At 49.3% G+C, this 20,000-nt stretch overlaps 2 protein-coding genes across 2 annotated transcripts in view; both read right to left on the bottom strand.

The window, feature by feature from the left end:
• The window catches only part of si:dkey-206f10.1 (adenylate cyclase type 8), a 40,791-nt gene that overhangs the window by 15,238 nt on the left and 5,553 nt on the right, over positions 1-20,000 (bottom strand). Inside the window, 3 exon segments of the mRNA XM_062550336.1 lie at positions 4,558-4,737; positions 5,502-5,727; positions 18,910-19,068. Of these exon segments, the coding sequence (XP_062406320.1) occupies positions 4,558-4,737; positions 5,502-5,727; positions 18,910-19,068 (565 nt within the window).
• LOC134098255 (uncharacterized) lies at positions 12,971-17,014 on the bottom strand. Its single transcript, XM_062551265.1, has 5 exons — positions 16,631-17,014; positions 16,288-16,409; positions 15,612-15,765; positions 14,222-14,340; positions 12,971-13,456 (listed from the first exon to the last, which is right to left on the bottom strand). The coding sequence occupies exons 1-5, from the start codon at positions 16,989-16,991 to the stop codon at positions 12,971-12,973; spliced, it is 1,242 nt and encodes a 413-aa protein (XP_062407249.1). The 5' UTR covers positions 16,992-17,014.

Below are 20,000 nucleotides of genomic sequence, written 5' to 3' on the forward strand. Positions count from 1 at the left end.
CGATGGCGTGTGTGTGTGTGTGTGTGTGTACCTTGTCCTCCAGGTGTGTGTCCTTGAACACCATGGTGAAGGGCGTGATGTGCTTCTGCCTCATGAGCTCGCTGCTGCGCACCTCGATGGCGTGTGTGTGTGTGTGTGTGTGTGTGTGTGTGTGTGTGTGTACCTTGTCCTCCAGGTGTGTGTCCTTGAACACCATGGTGAAGGGCGTGATGTGCTTCTGCCTCATGAGCTCGCTGCTGCGCACCTCGATGGCGTGTGTGTGTGTGTGTGTGTGTGTGTGTACCTTGTCCTCCAGGTGTGTGTCCTTGAACACCATGGTGAAGGGCGTGATGTGCTTCTGCCTCATGAGCTCGCTGCTGCGCACCTCGATGGCGTGTGTGTGTGTGTGTGTACCTTGTCCTCCAGGTGTGTGTCCTTGAACACCATGGTGAAGGGCGTGATGTGCTTCTGCCTCATGAGCTCGCTGCTGCGCACCTCGATGGCGTGTGTGTGTGTGTGTGTGTGTGTGTGTGTGTACCTTGTCCTCCAGGTGTGTGTCCTTGAACACCATGGTGAAGGGCGTGATGTGCTTCTGCCTCATGAGCTCGCTGCTGCGCACCTCGATGGCGTGTGTGTGTGTGTGTGTGTGTGTGTGTGTGTGTACCTTGTCCTCCAGGTGTGTGTCCTTGAACACCATGGTGAAGGGCGTGATGTGCTTCTGCCTCATGAGCTCGCTGCTGCGCACCTCGATGGCGTGTGTGTGTGTGTGTGTGTGTGTGTACCTTGTCCTCCAGGTGTGTGTCCTTGAACACCATGGTGAAGGGCGTGATGTGCTTCTGCCTCATGAGCTCGCTGCTGCGCACCTCGATGGCGTGTGTGTGTGTGTGTGTGTGTGTGTGTACCTTGTCCTCCAGGTGTGTGTCCTTGAACACCATGGTGAAGGGCGTGATGTGCTTCTGCCTCATGAGCTCGCTGCTGCGCACCTCGATGGCGTGTGTGTGTGTGTGTGTGTGTGTGTGTGTGTGTGTGTACCTTGTCCTCCAGGTGTGTGTCCTTGAACACCATGGTGAAGGGCGTGATGTGCTTCTGCCTCATGAGCTCGCTGCTGCGCACCTCGATGGCGTGTGTGTGTGTGTGTGTGTGTGTGTACCTTGTCCTCCAGGTGTGTGTCCTTGAACACCATGGTGAAGGGCGTGATGTGCTTCTGCCTCATGAGCTCGCTGCTGCGCACCTCGATGGCGTGTGTGTGTGTGTGTGTGTGTACCTTGTCCTCCAGGTGTGTGTCCTTGAACACCATGGTGAAGGGCGTGATGTGCTTCTGCCTCATGAGCTCGCTGCTGCGCACCTCGATGGCGTGTGTGTGTGTGTGTGTGTGTACCTTGTCCTCCAGGTGTGTGTCCTTGAACACCATGGTGAAGGGCGTGATGTGCTTCTGCCTCATGAGCTCGCTGCTGCGCACCTCGATGGCGTGTGTGTGTGTGTGTGTGTGTACCTTGTCCTCCAGGTGTGTGTCCTTGAACACCATGGTGAAGGGCGTGATGTGCTTCTGCCTCATGAGCTCGCTGCTGCGCACCTCGATGGCGTGTGTGTGTGTGTGTGTGTGTGTGTGTGTGTGTGTGTGTGTGTGTACCTTGTCCTCCAGGTGTGTGTCCTTGAACACCATGGTGAAGGGCGTGATGTGCTTCTGCCTCATGAGCTCGCTGCTGCGCACCTCGATGGCGTGTGTGTGTGTGTGTGTGTGTGTGTGTGTGTGTGTACCTTGTCCTCCAGGTGTGTGTCCTTGAACACCATGGTGAAGGGCGTGATGTGCTTCTGCCTCATGAGCTCGCTGCTGCGCACCTCGATGGCGTGTGTGTGTGTGTGTGTGTGTGTGTGTGTGTGTGTGTACCTTGTCCTCCAGGTGTGTGTCCTTGAACACCATGGTGAAGGGCGTGATGTGCTTCTGCCTCATGAGCTCGCTGCTGCGCACCTCGATGGCGTGTGTGTGTGTGTGTGTGTACCTTGTCCTCCAGGTGTGTGTCCTTGAACACCATGGTGAAGGGCGTGATGTGCTTCTGCCTCATGAGCTCGCTGCTGCGCACCTCGATGGCGTGTGTGTGTGTGTGTGTGTGTGTGTGTGTGTGTGTGTGTGTGTGTGTGTGTGTGTGTACCTTGTCCTCCAGGTGTGTGTCCTTGAACACCATGGTGAAGGGCGTGATGTGCTTCTGCCTCATGAGCTCGCTGCTGCGCACCTCGATGGCGTGTGTGTGTGTGTGTGTGTGTGTGTGTGTGTGTGTGTGTACCTTGTCCTCCAGGTGTGTGTCCTTGAACACCATGGTGAAGGGCGTGATGTGCTTCTGCCTCATGAGCTCGCTGCTGCGCACCTCGATGGCGTGTGTGTGTGTGTGTGTGTGTACCTTGTCCTCCAGGTGTGTGTCCTTGAACACCATGGTGAAGGGCGTGATGTGCTTCTGCCTCATGAGCTCGCTGCTGCGCACCTCGATGGCGTGTGTGTGTGTGTGTGTGTGTACCTTGTCCTCCAGGTGTGTGTCCTTGAACACCATGGTGAAGGGCGTGATGTGCTTCTGCCTCATGAGCTCGCTGCTGCGCACCTCGATGGCGTGTGTGTGTGTGTGTGTGTGTGTGTGTGTGTGTGTGTGTACCTTGTCCTCCAGGTGTGTGTCCTTGAACACCATGGTGAAGGGCGTGATGTGCTTCTGCCTCATGAGCTCGCTGCTGCGCACCTCGATGGCGTGTGTGTGTGTGTGTGTGTGTGTGTGTGTGTGTGTGTGTGTGTGTGTGTGTACCTTGTCCTCCAGGTGTGTGTCCTTGAACACCATGGTGAAGGGCGTGATGTGCTTCTGCCTCATGAGCTCGCTGCTGCGCACCTCGATGGCGTGTGTGTGTGTGTGTGTGTGTGTGTGTGTGTGTGTGTGTACCTTGTCCTCCAGGTGTGTGTCCTTGAACACCATGGTGAAGGGCGTGATGTGCTTCTGCCACATGAGCTCGCTGCTGCGCACCTCGATGGCGTGTGTGTGTGTGTGTGTGTGCGTGTGTGTGTGTGTGTGTGTGTGTGTGTGTGTGTACCTTGTCCTCCAGGTGTGTGTCCTTGAACACCATGGTGAAGGGCGTGATGTGCTTCTGCCTCATGAGCTCGCTGCTGCGCACCTCGATGGCGTGTGTGTGTGTGTGTGTGTGTGTGTGTACCTTGTCCTCCAGGTGTGTGTCCTTGAACACCATGGTGAAGGGCGTGATGTGCTTCTGCCTCATGAGCTCGCTGCTGCGCACCTCGATGGCGTGTGTGTGTGTGTGTGTGTGTGTGTGTACCTTGTCCTCCAGGTGTGTGTCCTTGAACACCATGGTGAAGGGCGTGATGTGCTTCTGCCTCATGAGCTCGCTGCTGCGCACCTCGATGGCGTGTGTGTGTGTGTGTGTGTGTGTGTGTGTGTGTGTGTACCTTGTCCTCCAGGTGTGTGTCCTTGAACACCATGGTGAAGGGCGTGATGTGCTTCTGCCTCATGAGCTTGCTGCTGCGCACCTCGATGGCGTGTGTGTGTGTGTGTGTGTGTGTGTGTGTGTGTGTGTGTGTGTACCTTGTCCTCCAGGTGTGTGTCCTTGAACACCATGGTGAAGGGCGTGATGTGCTTCTGCCTCATGAGCTCGCTGCTGCGCACCTCGATGGCGTGTGTGTGTGTGTGTGTGTGTGTGTGTGTACCTTGTCCTCCAGGTGTGTGTCCTTGAACACCATGGTGAAGGGCGTGATGTGCTTCTGCCTCATGAGCTCGCTGCTGCGCACCTCGATGGCGTGTGTGTGTGTGTGTGTGTGTGTGTGTGTACCTTGTCCTCCAGGTGTGTGTCCTTGAACACCATGGTGAAGGGCGTGATGTGCTTCTGCCTCATGAGCTCGCTGCTGCGCACCTCGATGGCGTGTGTGTGTGTGTGTGTGTGTGTGTACCTTGTCCTCCAGGTGTGTGTCCTTGAACACCATGGTGAAGGGCGTGATGTGCTTCTGCCTCATGAGCTCGCTGCTGCGCACCTCGATGGCGTGTGTGTGTGTGTGTGTGTGTGTGTACCTTGTCCTCCAGGTGTGTGTCCTTGAACACCATGGTGAAGGGCGTGATGTGCTTCTGCCTCATGAGCTCGCTGCTGCGCACCTCGATGGCGTGTGTGTGTGTGTGTGTGTGTGTGTGTGTGTGTGTGTACCTTGTCCTCCAGGTGTGTGTCCTTGAACACCATGGTGAAGGGCGTGATGTGCTTCTGCCTCATGAGCTCGCTGCTGCGCACCTCGATGGCGTGTGTGTGTGTGTGTGTGTGTGTGTGTGTGTGTGTGTGTACCTTGTCCTCCAGGTGTGTGTCCTTGAACACCATGGTGAAGGGCGTGATGTGCTTCTGCCTCATGAGCTCGCTGCTGCGCACCTCGATGGCGTGTGTGTGTGTGTGTGTGTGTGTGTGTGTGTGTGTACCTTGTCCTCCAGGTGTGTGTCCTTGAACACCATGGTGAAGGGCGTGATGTGCTTCTGCCTCATGAGCTCGCTGCTGCGCACCTCGATGGCGTGTGTGTGTGTGCGTGTGTGTGTGTGTGTGTGTGTGTGTGTGTACCTTGTCCTCCAGGTGTGTGTCCTTGAACACCATGGTGAAGGGCGTGATGTGCTTCTGCCTCATGAGCTCGCTGCTGCGCACCTCGATGGCGTGCTCGATGCGCTTGTTGATCTCCCGCGACGCAGAGCGGCGGCCGCTGGGCATGTGTGCCAGGGAGCCGTTGGTGAAGGACGCCAGGATCTGGGCAGAGGGCACCACAGGGCACAGGTCAGAGGTCAGAGGTTAAACATCAGAGAGATGGAGAGAGAGAGAGAGAGAGAGAGAAAGAAAGAAAGAAAGATAGATAGATAGATAGATAGATAGACAGACAGATAGATAGATAGATAGATAGAGACAGATAGAGAGATGATAGAGAGACAGATAGAGATAGATAGATATATAGAGACAGATAGAGATAGATAGATAGAGAGACAGACAGATAGATAGAGAGACAGATAGAGATAGATAGATATATATAGACAGATAGAGAGATGATAGATAGAGAGACAGATAGAGATAGATAGATAGATAGACAGATAGAGATAGATATAGAGATAGATAGAGATAGATAGACAGATAGAGAGATGATAGAGAGATAGATAGAGAGATTTATTTATTTATCCTTTATTTAACCAGGTGATGTCCCATTGAGGAAATGAAATCTCTTTTACAAGGGACCACTGGGGCAACAAATGCACAAGTTACACAGAGACATTGATGACATTGAGATAGATACAGTAGATAGAAAGATACTTTATTCATCTCGAGGAAACTTTTAGGCATCCAGTAGCTTATACAACTTAATAAATATACTATGTCTATGTCTATTTCATGTTATTTATCTGTGTACTAACTGGCTGTTAGGGGATAAATGAAGTGTTTTTGAAATGTAAATATTTTTGAAATTGAAATTGAGATACAGTTTCAGGCTTTACAAAATCCAGTATGTGGTCCCCACGACTTACGCAGTTCACATCGACGATGTTCCCAAACGGAACCTCGGTTCCCCAGTCGCGGAGCGTGCTGCGGGTCTTGGGCAGCCCCCGCTCGGGCGCCTCGTCCTTGGGGCAGATGAGGAACGTGTCGATGTTGTGCTTCTTCAGGAACTCGTTCCGCTCCTGCCCTCGACCGTCCTCCGTCTGGTAGCTGCCCTCCAGACAGTCCAGTGTGGCCCGCGAGATGTGGATGCGCCTGGAGAGACCGGAGAGAGAGACCAGTTACAGACCAGAGAGAGAGAGAGACCAGTTACAGACCAGAGAGAGAGAGAGACCAGTTACAGACCGGAGAGAGAGAGAGACCAGTTACAGACCGGAGAGAGAGAGACAGACACCAGTTACAGACCAGAGAGAGAGAGAGACCAGTTACAGACCGGAGAGAGAGAGAGACCAGTTACAGACCGGAGAGAGAGAGAGACCGGTTACAGACCGGAGAGAGAGAGAAACCGGTTAAAGAGAGACAGTCCAGTGTGGCCTGATAGATGTGGATCAGAGAGAGAGAGGTTCAGGAGAGAACAGGGCAGTGCCAGAGTTGCAGCTAGATATGTAAGTATGTCATAGAGAGGGAGTCAGTCCATCAGTAAAACACTCGAACAAACAAACAAACACACACACACACACACACACACACACACACACACACACACACACACACACACACACACACTTCTAGATTCATGATTCCATGATCTAGATGATTTATGACTGGAACATACCAGCTTTTGTTCAACAGGCATCTTTACCCCAAACACTGCATCCACATGAGTCCTATATTCACATGAACCCTGAGAAGAGACATCTCCCCAGCTGTTGGGACCTACAGTCACAGCCTAGCTACCCTGCAGATGAGCCCTTCATCCTTTTCAGGCCAGACTTTAACTTTAACTTGAAACTTGACGATCAGTCCAACAAGGTGAACAAGGTGAATCAGGAATTTAAATGTTCAAGCGGTCATGTAGGACTTCAGCCCAAACATTCCGAGAAGCACCCACTGTTTCTAGGACACACACACATACTGTACACACACACACACACACACACAGTTTCTAGGAAAGTAAAAACCTTGAGATAAGACTAGCTGACCCATGAGGGAGATCCACATGTTGCACAGTCTGGGGTTTTCACACTATATGGTCACTATATTGGTCGCTATATTGGTCACTATATGGTCACTATATTGGTCACTATATGGTCACCTGAGAAGTGTTGCAGAACTCAAAGCAGAGGAGGCTCTCTGCATTCATGCAGTACAAGCCAGAGGCCCCAGCACACAGCCAAAGCACTAACCTCAGCATGTAGGCCATTCAACAAGCTGCATTTTATTTATTCAATGCAAGTAACTAGTCACTGTAACATGTCTGGTGTTGAAAAATGCTTAAATCACTTCTGCAGCATTGCAGTTACAACTCCCCCACTTTACTATCCTGGTAGGCACAACATTAGGCTCCTCGTGGCGGGTGTATTAAATAGGATTGCACTGATCACCTCTGATTTCCAGAAACAGAGCTCACACACAGGAGCTGTTAAGAGCCTTGGCCGTCCTAGGAGCTGACAGAGGGCTGTTTTCCAGGAAGTACCGCCATGAGGCGTTTATACGTCCTCCCTCGCTCCTCGGGCCTCCATCCTCACTGATGGACATAAAGAATGATGGGGCGGCAACAATGGGATAGTCTATCCCTTCTTCTATCTTTCTTTATGTAGATCAGTGAGGATCGAGGCCCGAGGAGTGAGGGAGGATGTATATCAGTGAGGATCGAGGCCCGAGGAGTGAGGGAGGATGTAGACGCTGAACGAGAGGCACCTAATCTCTCCTGCTCTCACTGCTGAGCCCACTGACACACCTGCTGTGCAGGTCAGAGGTTAACAAGTGTCTCTGCTCAAGGGAACACACAAGATAAGAGGTCTCTAACTGCAGTAAAGCCTCCACGTGGTGTCCACGGAAACAACCACAACAAAACAGAAGCTTAGCAACAGTAGCTTAGCAACGCTTTAGCTCTTCTGTTTTAAAGGCTAATGCCATCAGAAACCATGTTGTTTTTGATGGCTTTAGAATAAAGAGATGTCGATCATGTGACTATGGGACACACTGGTGTTTTAGAATTAGACTGCTCCCTTCCCTTCCCTTCCTGACCTGGCCATAGAGAGCCATACAGCATGGAGGGAATAGAAAAGTATAATTTCTACATCCCCACTGCTCTCACTTAACCATTCCCCCCTTCTCTGTTTGCACACTAGCAATAGGCTACGCTTGGAGGAAGCCTAGAGATATCGGTCAATCAGAGTGAAGCCAATTATGCATGTACAATTTAATATCAAAATAAAAGCTGAGCTGCAGACCATTTCCTACATTTTTTTTTCAGAGCATGCTAAAACATCATGAGAAAAGCAGGCCAAGGCATTTTTTCCAACAAAAACTTGCAGACATTACAAAAAATCATTTCAGAGAATTATTGAGAAGAGTCAGGCATGGCTCCTGTAAGGCTCCTGTTTAAACCTCACTCACTGGTACATGCTGTGTTCACTTCAGTTCCCAGCCTGCTACTCAAACACAGCCTGCATCCACACAGCCCTATAGGGGTGTAGTATAATAATATTTGAATCTTGATCATGAATTCATATTAAACATGGCTGGAAAGAACTAGAAAGCTGAAGCTTTCATCTGAACCCTCAGATCTGTAACGAAAGCAGGACAGAAACATGTGGAGGTTTCCAGCCTGAGCTGCAGAGCGAAATCAAATCACCGGCAGATCAGGCTGGGTTTACCCAGTCTACCACAAGTAGTGAACGTTTTGCAAATAAATGGCAACAATTGATAATTACCACGCTGTATTTGTTATTGATCAATTATTTGTTTTGTTTATTCTTTTGAGACTTTATAACTGTGAGAGACGATAGACTCCTGATGCTCTATGAGTATGTGCTATATAAGTACATGATACAATTGACAATAAACTTGAACTTCAAACTTCAACTTGAAATCATTGTTTTTTTTATTGAGATACGTTTCAATAAAGACAATACTTAAATCATGCTGGGTTCCATCCTCCAATGAAGACAATAACTCAAGCATGCTGGCTTTCATCCCATCTTCAACTTCAACTTGTCCGGCTGCTGAAAGAAGGAACACCTTACATCTTAATCAAAATCACACATACAATTAACAGTATTAACCTACCACACACATACAGCAATCTACATACCATTAATGCTGATGCCCCATCCATGAAGTACTCACATAATCCTCGCGTTTGAGGAGCGGATTATATCAAGAGCATTGGACTAGTGCTCCGTTGGAGGGTGGTCATGCGTGTGTGCAGAGGCCCAGGGGCGCCCTGGCAGGAGGCTGTGGTTAGCGAGGTAGTCACTCAGCCAAACATGCACCACTGTTATGGGAACAGGTGTAGTCGTCACTGTCTGTGGTGGATTCTCCGTGCTGGGAAATGGAGTAACAGTTGGTGGCTTTAGGGTGGCAGACTCAGGTGTACTTTGGAAAGTGGAATCTGGGTAGTTGGGTAGAGTTACTGATGGATGATTGGTAGGAACAGGTTGTGGACCATCAGGCCTACTCTCTGGCTTCGGCATCTCCACACTACTGTCTAGTGGTCTAGGGGTTAGACCAGATGGCTGGGTGGTAGGTCTTAAATGGCTTATGAAGTTGCTCCACCAAAGAGGCACTTCTGATTCCGGAATTGTGGTGGTGGTCACAGGCCGAGATGGATTCTCCGTGCTGGGAAATGGAGTAGCAGTTGGTGGCTTTAGGGTGGCAGACTCAGGTGTATTTTGGAAAGTGGAATCTGGGTACTTGGGTAGAGTTACTGATGGATGACTGGTAGGAACAGGTTGTGCACCATCAGGCCTAAGATAAGGTGTTTCTCCAGAATGTTGCCAGTTTGGGAAATGTGAAATGTCTGGGTTAGAAGATGAGGGACTCTCACTCTCTGGCTTCGGCATCTCCACACTATTGTCTAGTGGTCTAGGGGTTAGACCAGAAGGCTGAGCGGTAGATCTTACATGGCTATTATGGATGCTCCACCAAAGAGGCACTTCTGATTCTGGAGTTGTGGTGGTGGTCACAGGTTGAGATGGATTGTCCATGCTGGGAAATGGAGTAGCAGTTGGTGGCTTAAGGGTGGCAGACTCAGGTGTATTTTGGAAAGTGGAATCTGGGTACTTGGGTAGAGTTACTGATGGATGACTGGTAGGAACAGGTTGTGGACCATCAGGCCTAAGATAGGGAGTCTCTCCAAAAGGTTTCCAGTTTGGGAAATGTACAATGTCTGGGTTAGACAGTAAGGAACTCTCATTCTCTGGCTTAGACATCTCCACAAAACTGTCCAGTGGTTTAAGAGTTGGACCAGATGGCTGGTTGGTAGGGACCATTTGTGGACCATCAGGTTTAAGATATAGAGTCTCTCCAAAAGGTTGCCAGTTTGGTTGATATGGCTCATCTGGGCTAGGGGCTGAAGGACCCATATTATCTGGCTTTGATATCTCCACAAAACTGTCTAGTGGTTTAAGATTTGGAGCAGAGGGCTGGTTTGTAGGAACAGGTTGCAGAACCTCATGGGTAAGATAGGTAGCCCCTCCAAAATGTTGCCAGTTTGGGAAATGTGAAATGTCTGGGTTAGAAGATAAGGGACTCTCATTCTCTGGCTTTGATATCTCCACAGCACTGTCTAGTGGTTTAGGGAGTAGACCAGATGGCTGGGTGGTAGATCTTAAATGGCTCATGAAGTTGCTCCACCAAAGAGGCACTTCTGATTCAGGAACTGTGGTGGTGGTCACAGGCCGAGATGGATTCTCCGTGCTGGGAAATGGAGTAACAGTTGGTGGCTTTAGGGTGGCAGACTCGGGTGTAATTTGGAAAGTGGAATCTGGGTACTTGGGTAGAGTTACTGATGGATGATTGGTAGGGACAGATTGTGGATCATCAGGTTTAAGATATGGAGCCTCTCCAAAAGGTTGCCAGTTTGGTTGATACGGCTCATCTGGGCTAGGGGTTGAAGGACCCAAATTCTCTGGCTTTAACAACGCCACAAAACTGTCTAGTGGTTTAGGGGCTAGACCAGCTGGCTGAATGGTAGGGGCAGGTTGTGGAATTGTAGGCTTAAGATAGGGAGTCTCTCCAAAAGGTTGCCAATTTGGGAAATGGGAAATGTCTGGTTTAGAAAATAAGGGACTCTCATTCTCTGGCTTTGATATCTCCAAAACATTGTCCAGTGGTTTAGGGGTTAGACCAGATGGCTGAATGGTAGGGACAGGTTGTGGAATTGTAGGCTTAAAATAGGGAGTCTCTCCAAAAGGTTGCCAGTTTGGGAAGTGTAAAATGTCTGGGTTTGAAAATGAGGGACGTGTACTCTGTGGCTTTGACATCTCCATATAATGGTCATAATCAGAACCAGATATCTCCACAAATCCGTTCAGTGGTTCATGGGTTAGACCAGGTGGCTGGGTGGTAGGAATAGGTTGTGGAACCTCAGGCTTAAGATATGGAGCCTCTCCAAAAGGTTGCCAGCTTGGTTGATATGGCTCATATGGGCGTGTTGATGGACCCATATTATCTGGCTTTGACAACACCACAAAACTGTCTAGTGGTTTAGGGGTTGGAGCAGATGGCTGGTTTGTAGGAATAGGTTGTGGAACCTCAGGTTTAAGATAGGGAGTCTCTCCAAAAGGTTGCCAGTTTGGGAAATGTGAAACGTCTGGGTTTGAAAATGACGGACTTGTACTCTGCGGCTTTGACATCTCCATATAATGGCCATTGTCAGAACCGGATGGCTGGTTTGTAGGAACAGTTGATTGGGTTGTAGGCCTCAGATCTTGGACCTGATGACGATTGTTGTGTGGTTGAGAGATGTAGTTGCTCAGCCCAACACCTACCTCATGTGTGGGGGTAGCGGCAACTGGCAGGAATGGATTTTGGATACTAGGTGATGCTAGAAGTGGTTTCCAGAAAGGTTTTGGAAATTGTTTTGTGTTTGTGTACAATGGAAAGACAGCAGCCGGGGCCTGAAATCTAGGTGGTGTGGGACGGAGATATTGGTAAAAGTTTTGTTGAGGCTGTGTCTCCATTTGAGCCACTGAAGGAGATGGGATTGTAATGGCAGGTTCATATTTGCTGGCCAGGGACTGCTGGTTAAGATAATGTCTAAAGGGGGATCCGATACTTGGAGCATTGAGGGCAGAGGAAGCATGCTGTTGATATACATTAGGGATGAAAGAAGCAGGTCTATGAGACTCAGGTGGAGGGCTGCTTTGGGTAGGGTGGGGAGAATTAGGAAGACCAACAGGTGGTGAATGGCGGTGAGACAACCACTTTGAGATGATGGAATTAAAAAGCAGATTTTGCTGTGGTGGCTGCACCCTCTCAGAACTTGGTTTAGCCGGTATAGGAGGGGAAATGGTCAGGGCATGTGATTCTATCAGAGGATCCTCCAATTCTTTAGGGAAATGGTGCAAGATGTGGGGCATCAGTGGCAACTTGGGGACTTGGGGTCCTTCTGGTTGAGGTTGTGGCACCAGGGTGAACTGTTGAACTGTCGGGGTCATGGCCTCAATCTGCGAGATTGTGGCCTGAGAGTCGTATTTCTGTGGTACCTGAGGCTTTGCTTGTGGAACCTGATGGATTTGCGACCCCTGTGGGACCTGGAGCAGATGGGGAACTTCTTGAACCTGGGAGGGGATTTCTGGAACTTGCTCAAGGTGGGAGGGGAGTTCTGCAATTTGCTCGTGGTGGGAGGGGAGTTCTGGAACTTGCTCAAGATGGGCGGGGAGTTCTGGAACTTGCTCGGGGTGGGAGGGGAGTTCTGGAACTTGGTCATGGTGGGCGGGGAGTTCTGGAACTTGCTCGTGGTGGGAGGGGAGTTCTGGAACTTGCTCAAGATGGGCGGGGAGTTCTGGAACTTGCTCAAGGTGGGCGGGGAGTTCTGGAACTTGCTCAAGGTGGGCGTGGAGTTCTGGAACTTGCTCAAGGTGGGCGGGGAGTTCTGGAACCTGCTGAAGGTGGGAGGGGAGTTCTGGAACTTGCTCAAGATGGGCGGGGAGTTCTGGAACTTGCTCAAGGTGGGTGGGGAGTTCTGGAACTTGCTCAAGGTGGGCGGGGAGTTCTGGAACTTGCTCGGGGTGGGAGGGGAGTTCTGGAACTTGGTCATGGTGGGCGGGGAGTTCTGTTACTTGCTCGTGGTGGGCGGGGAGTTCTGGAACTTGCTCAAGATGGGCGGGGAGTTCTGGAACTTGCTCAAGGTGGGCGGGGAGTTCTGGAACTTGCTCGGGGTGGGAGGGGAGTTCTGGAACTTGGTCATGGTGGGCGGGGAGTTCTGGAACTTGCTCAAGGTGGGTGGGGAGTTCTGGAACTTGCTCAAGGTGGGCGGGGAGTTCTGGAACTTGCTCGGGGTGGGAGGGGAGTTCTGGAACTTGGTCATGGTGGGCGGGGAGTTCTGTTACTTGCTCGTGGTGGGCGGGGAGTTCTGGAACTTGCTCAAGATGGGCGGGGAGTTCTGGAACTTGCTCAAGGTGGGCGGGGAGTTCTGGAACTTGCTCGGGGTGGGAGGGGAGTTCTGGAACTTGGTCATGGTGGGCGGGGAGTTCTGGAACTTGCTCAAGGTGGGAGGGGAGTTCTGGAACTTGTTCGGGGTGAGAGGGGAGTTCTGGAACTTGCTCAAGGTGGGCGGGGAGTTCTGGAACTTGCTCGTGGTGGGCGGGGAGTTCTGGAACTTGCTCGTGGTGGGCGGGGAGTTCTGGAACTTGCTCGTGGTGGGAGGAGAGTTCTGGAACTTGCTCGTGGTGGGGAGAGAGTTCTGGAACTTGCTCGTGGTGGGGAGAGTGTCCTGGAACTTGCTCAGGGTGGGAAGGGAGTTCTGGAACTTGCTCCGGGTGGAAGGGGAGTTGTGGAATTTGCTGGACCTGAAGATGATGCTGAGAGATTTCTGGAGGCTCAGTCACATGATCTGGGAGTTTGGAAGCCGGTGGAACATGGTCCCAAGAGGGTGGAACATGAAGAACTTGTGTAGACTGGGGTCTAGGTTGCTGTTGGTGCGGAGGTAAAGGCTGAGAGACTGACTGAAACACCATGTGATCTGGGGCCTGATCTTTAGTGGGGCGGGGCTTATCTTGATGGGTGGGCTCAGGGGAGACGATGGGGTAATGGAACTCAGTTGGACAGGAAAGAGTCATGTATTTTTGCCTGAGCTGGACAGCCAGCATGTAGAGTCCATTCTGTAAACAACAGCAAACAACATGATCTAGATAAACTCACCAAGAAAACACATTGAGAGCTCAGTGAGACACCAGCTCACTGGAGAGCAGCCACTCTCACAACATGGTGACTGTACCTCAGATGCTACAGCACAGCTGGAGTAAGAACATGGTGACTGTACCTCAGATGCGACAGCACAGCTGGAGTAAGAACATGGTGACTGTACCTCAGATGCGACAGCACAGCTGGAGTAAGAACATGGTGACTGTACCTCAGATGCGACAGCACAGCTGGAGTAAGAACATGGTGACTGTACCTCAGATGCGACAGCACAGCTGGAGTAAGAACATGGTGACTGTACCTCAGATGCGACAGCACAGCTGGAGTAAGAACATGGTGACTGTACCTCAGATGCTACACCACAGCTGGAGTAAGAACATGGTGACTGTACCTCAGATGCTACACCACAGCTGGAGTAAGAACATGGTGACTGTACCTCAGATGCGACAGCACAGCTGGAGTAGGGGGCCGTGAAGGAGAGCTGCCGGGGCGTGACGTCCACCTCAAAGCTGCACTGAACAGCGGCATGCAGGAGGGGAACCCATCCACCGCCGACTGAGAGAAAACAGGGACAGAGCCAACATGACACACACACAACATAATACTCACACACACACACAACATGATACACACACAACATTATACACACACACACACACACACACACACACACTCACCCAACAATATACACACACACACACACACACATTATACACAGATACAGTAGGCTACACACATCATTCTTCGCGCACACACACACACACACACATCATTATTCACACACACATTATACACACACACACACACATCATTATTCACACACACATTATACACACACACACACACACACACACACACACACACACACACACACACACACACACCATTATACACACACAACATACACAAACAACATTATATACACACACAACATTATACACACACACACACACACAACCCTCAGTAAAGATGACTTACCCCTGGCAGAGGGGGCATTATAGCCTCAGTAATGATGACTTACCCCTGAGAGAGAGGGCATTATAGCCTCAGTAATGATGACTTACCCCTGGCAGAGGGGGCATTATAGCCTCAGTAATGATGACTTACCCCTGGCAGAGGGGGCATTATAGCCTCAGTGATAACTTACCCCTGACAGAGGGGGCATTATAGCCTCAGTAATGATGACTTACCCCTGAGAGAGAGGGCATTATAGCCTCAGTAATGATGACTTACCCCTGAGAGAGAGGGCATTATAGCCTCAGTAATGATGACTTACCCCTGGCAGAGGGGGCATTATAGCCTCAGTGATAACTTACCCCTGACAGAGGGGGCATTATAGCCTCAGTAATGATGACTTACCCCTGAGAGAGAGGGCATTATAGCTGCAGTTATGATGACTTACCCCTGAGAGAGAGGGCATTATAGCTGCAGTTATGATGACTTACCCCTGAGAGAGAGGGCATTATAGCCTCAGTAATGATGACTTACCCCTGGCAGAGGGGGCATTATAGCCCCAGTAATGATGACTTACCCCTGACAGAGGGGGCATTATAGCCTCAGTAATCACTTACCCCTGGCAGAGGGGGCATTATAGCCTCAGTAATGATGACTTACCCCTGACAGAGGGGGCATTATAGCAGCAGTAATGATGACTTACCCCTGGCAGAGGGGGCATTATAGCCTCAGTAATGATGACTTACCCCTGACAGAGGGGGCATTATAGCCCCAGTAATGATGACTTACCCCTGACAGAGGGGGCATTTCAGCCTCAGTAATGATGACTTACCCCTGAAAGAGAGGGCATTATAGCAGCAGTAATGACTTACCCCTGACAGAGAGTGCGTTTTCAAGCCCATGCCCAGAGAAGGCCACCTCCATGGTGTGCTGTCTACAGGTGACCTGCGGTGGGGATTCAGTAGCCGGGCAGGACACCCGCACTGCCCGCCCAAACCAGCGCAGGTACAGAACATACTCAGAGCCCTGAGCGGGGTGATAGACAGACAGACAGACAGACAGAGATACTTTATTGAACGCCAAGGGGAAATCCAAGGTCCCAGTAGCTTAAGATACCACACACAACGGGGATATTATATAGATTATATATATATTTTTTATTATTATTATTTTTTATATATATATATCACACACACACATACATAAATAAATGCAGTGCCAAGCACAGTTACAGGCTACGCTTTCCCAACTGTGCTAATGGATTTACACTTCTGCACTGTGTGAAAGGTAAAGGTGAAAGGTGTGTGTGTGTGTGTGTGTGTGTGTGTGTGTGTGTGTGTGTGTGTGTGTGGAGTATAATACCAGTAAAGCCTGTTAAGAGTTTGCAAAGAGGATAACAGGAGGAGAGCTGCTCTTGCTGCAACAGTGTGTAATAATTCTGAAGTCATAAGGGCACCTTCCACAGGTCTGCGGCAGGGCTAGCTGCTAGGCATTATGCACACTTAACAATATAAGCACTTCTTAGTAAGGAAGCATGGCCCACTGTACCTGCTTTGAGATGAAGCAGCCGTCATAGCGTGATATTAGGACCGCTTCATTACTTGTTGTCCTGAGATACATGTTGCAGAAGGCAGGCAGCTCGGAGAGGGACAGAGGCACATAATAATTCGCTATGAAAACATCACAAGACAAGATAATCAGTATCAATACCACTGTTATTTAGTAGGCTAGTGGTATTAGATTATAGGCTACAAATTGTTTTGTTGTTGTTGTTGTTGTTGTTGTTGTTTTTTAAGTTAGGCCTACATATTTCTCACATAAGCTACATGGTATGTGTTTAGTTTACAACTCAATGATATCGCAAGTGTGTTTGTGTAATATACCTACTCACCTGCAAACACTTGTAGGTTGTTTACATCCTGCAGTTTGATAATCACTCTCATTATCTGATCTCCGCACTGCACCGCAGGCTCCTCAGGCGCTGGTTGCGATCTCGGCTTTGAGGAACTCCTGTCAGCTTCCTTGAGGCCAGAATAATGTGTGCTATCCTTGGTGCCACGTCTGAATTTCGAATTGTGAAAATGCGTTTCCGTATCAGCGCTATTTTCCCTCATTGTGGCCACTGGCGATTTATCGTGTGCGCTTAGAAACGTCTTGGACTGCTTCACGTCTTCGTGGCCCAGACATAACGCCACGAGACCGAGGAAAACCACGACAGCGCGCAGTGCGAAAGCACTCGCGAGGCAAAACATTCTTAGGGCCTCCTTCACATAGACCTACATTCACAACCGTTTTCCTCTCGCTCACAAGCTGTTGACAGATGATTGAGAGACAGACACCTCCGGGTCTGTTCAGAGAGATATGCGGATGGGAGTCGTGACGGCTTCAGGTGTTTTTAATGCCTAATTGCAAACAGCTGCAGGCCAAACTAATCGCAACAAGGGCGGCTTTCTCCACCCTGCAACTGTCAAAAGTTTGTAGCCAACCTGAGCAACGAATATTTAGATGCATCACACCAACAAAAGAAACATGAAGAATATCAATATTTCACATAGGCTAAAGGAGACTATTTTGCCTGTTTTTTTTTTTTTTTTTTAATTAATTATTATTATTATTTTGTGGAGCATAAGAAAACATTAGTTGAGTGAACAGCTGTAGGCTATGTCATTTTTTAAATGGTTTCTGCTTATTGTAATTAGATGGACGAATCTGCCCTCAATATGGTTAAAGAATCGGAGGCATTTAGTTGTGAACCTAAACTTTTACCTTACCATATAGCCTAGAATAGGATAATTAGTTTCTCTGCATTTAACCCAATTTAACCAAATTAGAGAACACACACAGCACACAGTGAACACACAGTGAGGTGAATCACACACTAACCCCGAGCAATGAGCTGCCTGCCCAACCAGCGGCGCTCGGGGTGCAGTGAGGGGTTAGGTGTCTTGCTCAAGGGCACTTCAGCCATGGACTGGTCGGGGATCGAACCGGCAGGCGGCAACCCTCCGGTTACAAGCCCGACGCCCTAACCAGTAGGCCACGGCTGCTCATAACATGTAAATTATGATGTTATTCAGCTGACTTAATGATGCGAATCTGAAGGGTGAATGATAATGTTGTGCCAAATAATATGTGTTATCACACGCATAACAATACTGATTGAGAGCATTCGCATCGGGGCGCTCAGTGGCTGTCTTCTGCTTGCTTTGAAAAATCTCCTTTCTCTCGGTATTGATGGGTTTCATCAGGTCCCTTTCCAAAGGTGTATTAATCAAGCACCACACATCCAGCTTCCAGGAACACGGTCAGTGTCAGGAGGACCCTGCCTTTGATATGCCTTTTAAAGTTATTTTCTGAAAAGACATTTGGTTGTCTGCCTTGTTTTGAATCAATAAACTCAACTGTTTCAGTTGTAGTGCAATGATAGGTGTGTTTGAATATTAAAATGAATATACATAAAAATGTACTGTATGCTTAGTAGTTGCCCCCATCGATATTAATAAAAAATACTTTATTTAGGAGTAACCATAGCAACAAAAACAGGAAGCAGACTTGAGAACCACTGAGAGACAGACTAGACGACAGCAAATTAGGACATACTGCCACCACAGGACATACTGCCACCACAGTGACTGGTATGTCCAGCACTAAATTAATGGTATGAAAGTACCATTGAAATACCGGAGCATCACAAAGAAATATTGAAACAGCTTTAAAACACAGTGAGCACAGCTTTAAAACACAGTGAACACAGCTTCTACAATACGGAAGGCTCAATAACAGAGAAAGGCTCAATATCAGAGACAGACTTGCACAACAGGCTTCATGGACTAATGATTAGCACGTGTGTTCAGGTGACATAAAGCAAGACTGGTACTCCTTGCCATCACTTGTCAAAATGCTGGTTACCCTTTTGTGTCATTTTTCCTTACTGGAAAAAATTGGTACCCAGTGTGCGAAAAAGAGCTGAACAAATTTATTTTTTTATGTTATGTTATGTAGCCTATGTTATGTAGATTTTTTGTACACAGTGGCAACTGTCAAGTTCACAGTCACACACACACACACACACACACACACACACACACACACACACACACACACACACAGATCCCCCCCTCTCCCCCCACAACCCCCCCCCCCCCCCCCCCCACACACACACACACATACCCAGGTATGCCTCCAGCCTCCAGCATGTTGGCGATGCCCACGTCCCAGGACCAGACGTCGAACTGCCACTTCTGCAGGCCCAGCACCCCACACAGCACCGAGCCCGAGTGGATCCCGATACGCATGTCCATGTCCTGCTGCAGCTGCTGCTTCACCGACCTGCAGGGGGCGCCACCGAGAGGAAGAGGGGGGCAGCTTAAAGGGTCTCCTCTTAAAACACTGCCGGTAAACAGTAGGTTCAAGGATCTCCTCTTTAAGCACAGCAAACACAGAGGATCATGTTAAAGGGTCTCGTTTTAAAGCACAGAGAGGAAGAGAGGGGCAGGTTAAAGGGTCTCCTCTTAAAACACAGCAGGTAAACAGTAGGTTCAAGGATCTCCTCTTAAAGTACAGCAAAGACAGAGGATCATGTTAAAGAGGAACTATGCAGGATTGGCGATTTCATCTCTGGTTTCGGTTTCGTTGTTCGTTTTCGCTCGTTTTATGCTTGCATTTTCTCTGCAGAGCTTCCCCGACAGCTTTAGCGTGTATATTTATACATGTATAGGCTATATTTAAATATATAAATTGCAAGCGTGGTTCTTCGTCTCAGACTTCCAGATGTAAACAAGGAGCGATCGTCTCCTGCAGAAAGTTGCATAGTGTCTCTTTAAAGGGTCTCGTTTTAAAGCACAGCGGGGAAGAGAGGGGCAGGTTAAAGGGTCTCCTCTTAAAACACTGCCGGTAAACAAAGGCAGAATCTTCTAGGGTCTCATCTTGAATGTAGCCTGGAAAATCCAGACCCTGGTGATCTTTAGATTGACCAATGTTTACTGACTTTGAACATTGCAGCGCTGTCATCAGTTTAGCTCACCTCTGGCCCACCTATATCAGATACACCGATGTGAGTGGTTGACGCAAGGGGCTAAAGTAACGTGCATCATTACTCGTTGCCAGATCTTGCAGACACAACTCAAACTGTGCTCTCGCCAGAACTGGATTTCTAGGGTATCTTGAATAAGCAACTTCAACTGAATACAAATGAAGCACTAGGGGTGCGAAACACAACATGTCTGAATACCAGCGTTGCTGCGCTGCTGGCAAACTGACTG

This window comes from Sardina pilchardus, chromosome 12, assembly GCF_963854185.1.
Source record: "Sardina pilchardus chromosome 12, fSarPil1.1, whole genome shotgun sequence".
Lineage (NCBI taxonomy): Eukaryota > Metazoa > Chordata > Actinopteri > Clupeiformes > Clupeidae > Sardina > Sardina pilchardus.